The following is a 9,205-nucleotide window of genomic DNA, read 5'->3' on the forward strand; positions in this document are numbered from 1 at the left end:
TATTCGTTCACTTTTGTTTTTGTTTTTCTACATCTTTCTTTCAAGATTATGTACTATCCTCACAGGAACAATCAAACGCTATCTTTGGATAAGAATTAATTATTCCTTCTTCATGGGAAAATCTTCCAATTTTTTTCAGAGCGACATTACCGCTTCACAGTGGAATTGGCAAGACCACGTTCAGCTGAGACATGGGTTCAAGGATTTTTAACGGCTGCAATTTACTCCGAGCGAGGGGCCCTTCGAGGAATTGACCTGACACCCCGGGGTACAACACGTCTGGAGCATGGAACTAAATATCAAGTGGTCGTCACTAATCCACACGATTTGGGGGATAAAATCAGAAAAGTTGGATCCATATTTCTATACATTTTGCAAGGACTAGAAATTTATATTATTCATTTCTATTTTTCAACATTTATAGGTGGAGTTGAATTGGTCCCATGACATGAATGTTCTGGAGCCTCGGACTCTCTGCCTGTTCTGGTGCAACGATCATTTGTACGTAAGATCGGTTACAGTGGAAATGATGCAGATGCCATCCCGAGAGTGAGTTTTATTGAGAATCTTCAAATTTGACTTGGTAACGCCCCATCTTTCCCTTACAACCCGCAGGAAGAGAAATGCTAATACATCCAACAGACTATGCTCGCCGAAGCGAGAGTACGCCGATATCTCCAACCGCGGGTCGTCCGTCTTCTACGACAACTGCAAAAGATAGTACGAACTGAAGGTGATTGCTGTCTACATAAGAGACTTCTAATTTTAAAAACGACTACTTTTATCTAAGTTTTAAGTACAATTTAAGTATTATCTAGTTTTCTAGTGGAAACACTTCATATTGGAATGTTTCGTCCACATTCATTACAAGCTCACTTATATATTGTTTCCTTCAGATATTCCCCTAAAATAATTCATTTGTCCTTCACATTTGTCTATTGCTTCAAACAATTTAGGATTAAGATTTATTTCAAAAATAAGTTTTACTTTCATGCATTATCGAGCAGTTTTCAAATTGAAGGAATTTTGTGATAAATGTCTGTATATTTTGACATCATATGCTTAAATAAAATACTCTCTATTTTTTATGCAGTCGTTTCACTATCAGGTAGTGCACAATCAGGACTTGTGTCTGTCTGTTTTCAAGATTTTATGTGAAACAAAACTTTATTAAAATGGATTCAAAGTCTGTCTGTCTGTCACAAGAAATTTACTCCGAAATGGCTGAACCGATTTTCACGAAATTTGGTGAGAACATATGGTCTGTATACTTGGTGTATTTTTTTCCACAGAATATGTTCATGTGAGGTATCAAATGAGAGGGGCTCGATTAGTACTTTCCTAAATTGATCTTATTTTTAATATTAGGTGAAACATAGGAGAGTGAGGGTTCAAAATATGTGCCCTAAAAAATGAAACAGCTGTACAATGGGACATAGTGCGTCCGCAACGCCCACGGACCATCATTGCAAGTTCATCAATATATGTATCAGCTCGACCCAGGTCTCCGCTAGAAACCTACACTCCTCCGCTACTATCCTGCGGCATGTGTTTCTAGGGTAGCCAACAATTTATGAATTGCCGGATCATACTAGTCGCGTCCTAGCCATTTCTAGTTCGGATCTAAGGATTATACACCGCCCCGAACCTGCAGCGTGTGCAACGCGTTCACCAGAGACGTTATGATCCTTTCAGAGAACTCAATTTTCGCTTTCATTGCAGGTCCTTGCTTGGTCACCTACCTGACCGCATCTGCCGCATGCTGTCCTCCTGTTAGGTCCCTTACAAGTTGCTGATGTATGTCCATAGTCCAGACACCTCTAGCACTTGGTGTGGGTTATCCGCATTCATAACCTGCATACTACCCATCCAATTTTGATTTTCCCGCTGCTAAGGAGTTTCCTCACATATTGCTCGAGGGCTTCCATTACAGCGAGTTTTTGTCCTCGAGTCTTCACAGAATGGATACCTATCCGGGCATTAATTACCTTTGTGCATTCACGCTTTATCGCCTCCTAGTTCGACGAGAACTCCGACACCATTACTTTCGAGTATCATCCTGTAGCGGATTTCAGTGAGGACTTCCGCAAATGTCTTGCCTTGGCGCTTGAGTGTTTTCAGCGGAAAGTGCGTCTGTTTTTGTGTTGGGCGCGTCTTCCCCTGCTTTCCACATTCACCCGTAGAAGGCGATGTGGTCCAGTAGTTCCTCCCGTTCCATCAGCCTGTTTTTAACGCCTTTCCTGATGTTCTTCTTGAGGACCGTTGCCGACCGCATACGCTTCACCACTATATGGCATTTTCTCATGAGCCTTTTCACTTTGGTTCGGTTCGTGTCCGAATGCACCTGGTCAGGACTAGCAATTCTGACTGGTTTTTTTTTTTCGGACCTTACAGGGTATTGGAGTTGCCATTCCCGCACCGTTAGTCACACCACTTTGAAATGCTTCTCTTTTTATTTAGGCGCACCGCGAACTGAAAATGAAAGTTTCAATTTAACGAACGGTTGTTAGTCCCTCCGACCTTCGGATGAGGGTATTATGGTTTGTACACCTCCTTGACAACGCCGCCTGTAACGTGAGGGCCCGAAAGCCGTAGAAGAGTCGGCAGTCCATTTGCTTCCAAATATTCTTTACATTTGCTTGGGAAGGGCCGGTAGTCAGAAAATTGGTGGGCTTTCAGCTTTGCCTCCGTAACGAGATTTAGCGTGCTGAAGTAGTGCATTTCATTATATGGTTTATTAAGTAATGAGGTTGTTGCCCTTTCTTAAAGTGTAACCTGCCGTTTCCGCCTTTGAAAAATTGGGAGTCGGCCACGAGAGGCGGCGGAGATCGCTTAAACCTCTTTTTCCGGGAGGAAGAGAGTTGCGTAAACTAGGAATTGTGCATTTTTACGATACAAATTACAACAAAAATGTTTGACCGGAGGAAGACGAATGTTGCGAGACCGAAGAAAAGGTATTTTTTGTCGGACGTTGAGAATATTGAGAAGGTGTCTTCGTGCTGCGGTCTTAAAATTTGTATGACTTTCTCATTGGCCATTTCGATCTGGCGTTATTGCGTGTATTCTAGATACACTAACCGAGTTTTCTTGAAATCTTGATCAAAAGAAAATTGCAAAAATTATTTTCGAGCACCTGAAGGAAAGATTATTTGTCGTTACCCTTTAGATTCGCAGTGATATTGTGTGACAAGCAGTAGGAGATGTGCTGCGTGACACTCAAATCCCCTTTGAATTCAATTTGATTACATGTTGCGCGTATCGCAATAAAAGCCGGTTATGAAATCAGTGTCGGCTTTTTGTCTGCCTGGCTGATCTTTCGACAGACAATTTTGCAAGACACCTTTCACCCAAACGTAAACTCCACTCCAACCCAAATTACATATAAGCTTCTCTTGAGTGCACCGTAAAATCGTGTCGATGATCCAACTGCAAAATAATCTTCAATTGTTTTGTGGGATTTTTATCCACTAACGCCTCCCGCAATCTTTTTTCTCCCCTGCTTCGTGGAAAAACCACAAGGTATAACATCAAGAGGCGGAGTTACCTTACTCTAGCTTGGTCTCCTCTCTTTTATACGCGGTGCTCGTAACAGCGCTATTTTTTTCACCTCCGACTTTCGGAATTTATGTTTCTGGCATGCCAGCATTCTCTGCAATAGATTACCGGTATCAACCCCTCAAATAAAATTTCCTCTAGGTTTCCCCTCTCGTCCATGAATCTCACACAGTGAAACTCTTGGTCCTCCGAGACTCTATCGACTAAAGTGTCGTACTGGCGATACACCATGCCTGGTGGGAAATTGAGTGAGAGTATCATCATCATCAACGGCCCAACAACCGGTATCCGGTCTAGGCCTGCCTTAATAAGGAACTCCAGACATCCCGGTTTTGCGCCGAGGTCCACCACTTCGATATCCCTAAAAGCTGTCTGGCGTCCTGACCTACACCATCGCTCCATCTTAGTTAGGGTCTGCCTCATCTTCTTTTTCTACCATAGATATTGCCCTTATAGACTTTCCGGGTTGGATCATTCTCATCCATACGGATTAAGTGACCCGCCCACCGTAACCTATTGAGCCGAATTTTATCCACAACCGGGCGGTCATGGTATCGCTCATAGATTTCGTCATTGTGTAGGCTATGGGATCGTCCATCCTCATGTGAGAGTATTATTGGTGTAATTGCACTCTCTCGACTTCTTGATAGTAGGGATCAGCCCGTGCGCTTACTGACTTTTTTTCGAGCGTTCCCCATGATCCTGCTATTTATATATAAACCTCGGCGTTCTCCGGTTGCGTAAAAGAATAGATGGACTTTTTATATGCTTGCCATCCCATCTGCCAAGATGTCGATTGGCATCATTCTCGTGACGATGGTACTGAAGGCAGAACAAAATAATCTTTCCTTCCTTCTATAGACGGCACTCTGTTTATGCACATTAAATGAGATTTTAAATTCCTTTCTCTAAATCTTGCATAGGGCAAGATCGGATTCAACACCTTGATAATTGCAACCTCCAAGTACACTGTAGCCCTCCTATGATCAGTATCATCCTCGCCACAACCAAACTCCCTGTGGATTCTATGTTGCACGTGTTGTTTAATACTGACCGTCATGTCCATCATCGTTTCCAAGCATTTGCGAGCGTAATTTCTCATCAGGCGGTCAAAGGATAGTATACTCATAGGTCCCAGGGCGAAACGTGGAATGGTACCCACGATGGACCATAAAACTTGGAAATACTTGGTTTGCGCGGAAAGCGGACCACAAACATACATGGGTCTCTCCAGACGGGACCACTTTCAATTAAATTGACCACGTGTTGATTGAACACCACCACCTCTCAGCCTTGATGTATGTCAGAACATATTAGGGTGGCCAATATAGACTCGGATCACTATCTCGTTGGCATGGTGCCCCGGGCTCGGATTACAACACCGCCTATAATTTCCTCTGACAATCAGGTGTGAGTGAGTACTGAAACCATTCACAGCAAAGACCTCTGTAACACCTATAAGAGGAAAATGGATGCCGCAATAACCGCAGTTAACAGATGTCCTGGAGGTGAAGCATCAATAAATCATCTTCATAACCACCTGAAGAGCGTTATTATTGATACGACCACAAACATACTTGGCCCCAGCCAGAAGTAAAGTCGGAACGGATTGTTCGTCGATGAATGTAAGCTAGGAACGGAACGACCGAATGCTGCATAGCGAGTAATACTGCATTCTCAAACAACACGGGCACGTGCAGAAACTTATCATGAGCGCGGGGAACCAAATCTGTGAACTAGAAAAGTACAGGGAGGAACCGTACCAGGGGCGAAAGTTTTACCAACATGTCAGCTAGCTGAAGCTTAAAACAGCTAGATGCTCATCCTTGTGAAACAAAGAGGGAGATCTGATTTCCGACCATATGAACATATTGAAGCAATGGGTGAGTACGTTGATGAACTGCTCAATAACCAAAATATAGGCAAGTTGGAGTTCCCGTCAACTGAAGATGACGGATAAATGCTTCTACCAACGAGCAAGGAAGGAACCGATGGAATTACACCCAAACTGGTTGAATATAGAGGCGACCAACTACACCAATTTTTACTCAAGCTATAGGCAGCGAATCAATGCCTTAAAATTGGCAACGCGGTGTCGCGTGCGTATGGCTTAGAGTATTCATCGCGCCTCTGCACGTCCTAGCTAGCCTGGAGGTTGTAATCACTGAGTACAAGGTCTGACGTTTGATCAGAGTGCTATGCTTTGGATTCGGACCATACCCCAGCCTCCGACAGGTATCACATTCATAAGACATTCTCCACTACCTCACAACAAAACTGTTGGAGTATGATCATCACTTTCACCATCTTTTCACCAATATCAAGACCATTCATTGACTGCCTGTGAGAGCATAACCAAGGTAAAACTGTACACGACCATGAGAGAATTCGGTTCCCGACCAAATTGATAAGACTGGCTAGGCTGACCTTGATCAATGTGCAAGGCGAGATAGAAGCAGCTGGATCACTCTTGAGAGCATTTAACATCAACAATGGTCTAAGACTAGGAGATCATATATCATGCATGGCCCTAGAAAAAGTCATCCGAGATGTTGATGTTAATACGATGGGCCCCATCCTCTTTAAGTGCACCCAGCTACCGACATATGCTACGGCTACGGCCTACATTCATCCAAATCAAGCAAACGGCGATGAAGTACATGGTGGAAATATCTGTGTTGGTCAAATGAGAAGATAGGAGACTTCAACTTTGAGCCCGTTGATAATTTTTCCTATATAGGACCGAATATCACAGCCAATAGCAGCTACGGCGATGAATTCCTCCGAAGCTTTAATGGATATCAAATTGGTGAACTTCAGCGCGAAAGCGGGATGTCTGGAGTTCCTTACTAAGGCAGGCCTAGACCAGATACCGGTTCTTACGCCGTTGATGATGCTAAAATGAGAAAATTCCCCAAATTGGATCTGCATAAAGCAAAATCGAACTCGATTAGAGTTGGGAAGCTGGTCGTTATATTCAGATGCTGGAACAAACGAACAGCGACCAGCGTGGAGGACCTTCTGGCGCCCAGAGGTGGATAGAATGCAGATGAGGCAGTAACCCCAAATCAATCCGTGTCCGAAGAGGACCGTGAGGTTATGACTACATGGCAGCTGCTCACATTAAACACCAGGGTTTGACTATAGCATGGGATTTTTGGGAATTGGTTCCAGCGAAGGAACTAAGGAGATGAATGTAAATGACACCTTCCCAGGAAGGCTTGATATATGATTATATTCAATATATACTTCGTATCATTGTCATTTTTGATTATGCCGATATTGTGGCGGGATTTGTCTTTTTTTTTTGAAGCGTAACCTTTCCAGGGATTAATACGGCTTAACTCTTTGTTGATCTGAGCGCTGTTAGACAGGCTGGAGGTAATGGTGAAGCTTATGTAAATGATTTGCTTTTAACGGAGCTACTCTCATTTTAGAGGCTAGGAATTCTGAAAATCATTGTTTGACATTTTTGTGGATTAGGGGTTAATATTCATTTATTAAAGCTTGTCCAAATATAAGTTCTGACAGGCTTCACCTCATACTATGTCCTTCATGGAGATATATATCATAAGGTCATTTCAGCGGATTTAGGGATGACTGCTTGGATATGCTTTGGATAAGGATGTCATTACGTTTGACACTCTTGAATTAAACTCAATATTGGACATTAAATTTTGCAGGCGGTTTCTCGAAATAAAGTTTGGAACTGAAAGATTTCGATTTTTAGAAAGGTTTACTGCGAAGTCTTTTTGTATTGTACCTCTTGACAGATACCGTCCATTCACGACTAGTATGTTTTGTGGCTTTGTTGCTTTCGACGAGCTTTGTAGTGAGGGATTGGTTGATGAGCCACCAATTTCAGAAATCAGGTGCCGTTAGTGGTCGTGGACGCAACCTGGGAATGCGTAAATGTTGGAAGAACCAAAGACCAAATGGTCTATCGAGCTAGCGCTGAATCCCCTCTCTAAGAATTGCTTGGATAAAACCCTGCATACGGGCTCCCCCCACCCTCTTCAATCTAGACAATAGGAAGTTGAACAATAGGCAGACGAGCGCGAAAGTCGGTCAATGGAACTTCATGATATGGAGATAGTACGATTTGTAGCGTCCGCGGCTTCGCGACAGGAGCGGGATTTCATTTGCCTTTTTCGGGATTAATTTGATCAAATAATGCATTCTATAATGTGCAAAATTAAATTAAATTAAATTTTGCCGCATGTTGCGCACTATTGAATGAATTCGGGCAAATAGTTCGTGACAGAGGGGAATGATCTATCGCATTCGCCAAAGTACTGCGTACGTTGCTCGCAACATGAATTCTTGAAGTTCAAAGCGGTGTTAGCGGCAACCGGGACCAGTTCATGGGGACAGCTGATTGGCCGGCGAAATGCCAGCTGGATTAGCGATGGAGCAAATGGAGCGATTTTGAAAGTGAAAGCGCTGGGTGAGATTTCAAAAGAATGGTTTGCTTCATCTTTTCTTTTAGCGAAAAGGAGTAGAAAGTTATCCGCAGGCAAGGCTAGAGGGTGCGGTTCTTTTGAAAGAAAAGACTTTCACCTACGACACATATGAAAAAGTCGTCGTCCTAATAACAAAATTTAGTAACGAACAATCTCCCATTAACTTCTGGGATCTCACAAAGAATTATTCTCACATACATTTTTTTTTGTAAAGTCGTATATATTCACGGTAATAGTGAAAAATTTTACGATATAACTGAAATTAAAAAAAAAGGTTTTTAGGACCTGAACCTTGCCACGCATCACGCAGAGCTTTGGGTGTAAGCGTAAGTATATTTATCATTTTAACTTTATTACCACGCATTTTCTACTTGTCATTTTAATCTTATTATTGTTTTAATTCATTTCTTTTATTTATTTATCATTTTAATTTTACTAGTATTTAATTCTTTCCTAATTTATCGTTTTAATTTTATTACTTTATTTGTTATTTTAGTTTTTCAATATGAATGTATTTTCTTCTTTTATAACTTTGCCTGATCCATGGAATTAAAATATACCTATGGGGATGCATTCTTTTCTCCTCCCCCTTAGCTCCGCCAAAGCTCTAATACAACTAGGGACATCCTCCCAATAGTGGCCTGAGGATGTTGAAGAAAGGAGGGAACCTCAAGGGCCGCACAATGATTGAGGATGTGAGCCGTCGTGGACCCCCCCCCCCCCCCCCCCCCCTTTGATCGCGGCACTCGAATCCGGCTCACGGCTCCACGCCCGCGGAGGTACCGGTTTTCCGAGGATCGCATTACCCACACATCGGTATAGACACGTTGATTTTGTAAAAATGGAACGTGAGGGATCGAAGCGCTCAAAGGACCCCCCCTCCGCCCCACGTTACCACAGAGACGTCCAAGAATGTGTCAATCGAGCGCTTTGATTGAGCTAGCATTTGCGGGCAGACTTTCATGGTCACTTAGCCAATTTCTTTAAGATAGTTATCGTTCCGATATTTGTAGTTCGACTAAATAAAAATAAAACTAGGTTTTGGAATATCTCTTCCCCCTCTTCTGTCACGCAGAATCCTTGTTTGACCATCTAAATAGCATAGTTTCATTACAGATTTAAATATGGATTCTTAACTTCAGTGAAAATTTGAAGATATTATTTTCACTGGTTTCATTTTTGTTTTA

At 42.6% G+C, this 9,205-nt stretch overlaps 1 protein-coding gene across 2 annotated transcripts in view; it reads left to right on the top strand.

Annotated features, from left to right (window-relative positions):
- LOC119646123 (pancreatic triacylglycerol lipase-like) overlaps positions 1 to 1,088 on the top strand; it is a 69,357-nt gene extending 68,269 nt beyond the window's left edge. The window contains exons 7-9 of one of the 2 annotated variants that reach the window (XM_038046471.1): positions 140 to 348; positions 425 to 549; positions 616 to 721. In XM_038046471.1, coding sequence (XP_037902399.1) covers positions 140 to 348; positions 425 to 549; positions 616 to 721 — 440 coding nt within the window. Of the gene's footprint in view, positions 1 to 139; positions 349 to 424; positions 550 to 615 lie in introns of both variants that reach the window. The other variant, XM_038046470.1, reaches the window with a different exon arrangement.
- The last annotated feature ends 8,117 nt before the right edge of the window (positions 1,089 to 9,205 follow it).

The sequence above is a fragment of the Hermetia illucens genome, chromosome 1 (assembly GCF_905115235.1).
Source record: "Hermetia illucens chromosome 1, iHerIll2.2.curated.20191125, whole genome shotgun sequence".
In the NCBI taxonomy this organism is placed as follows: Eukaryota; Metazoa; Arthropoda; class Insecta; order Diptera; family Stratiomyidae; genus Hermetia; species Hermetia illucens.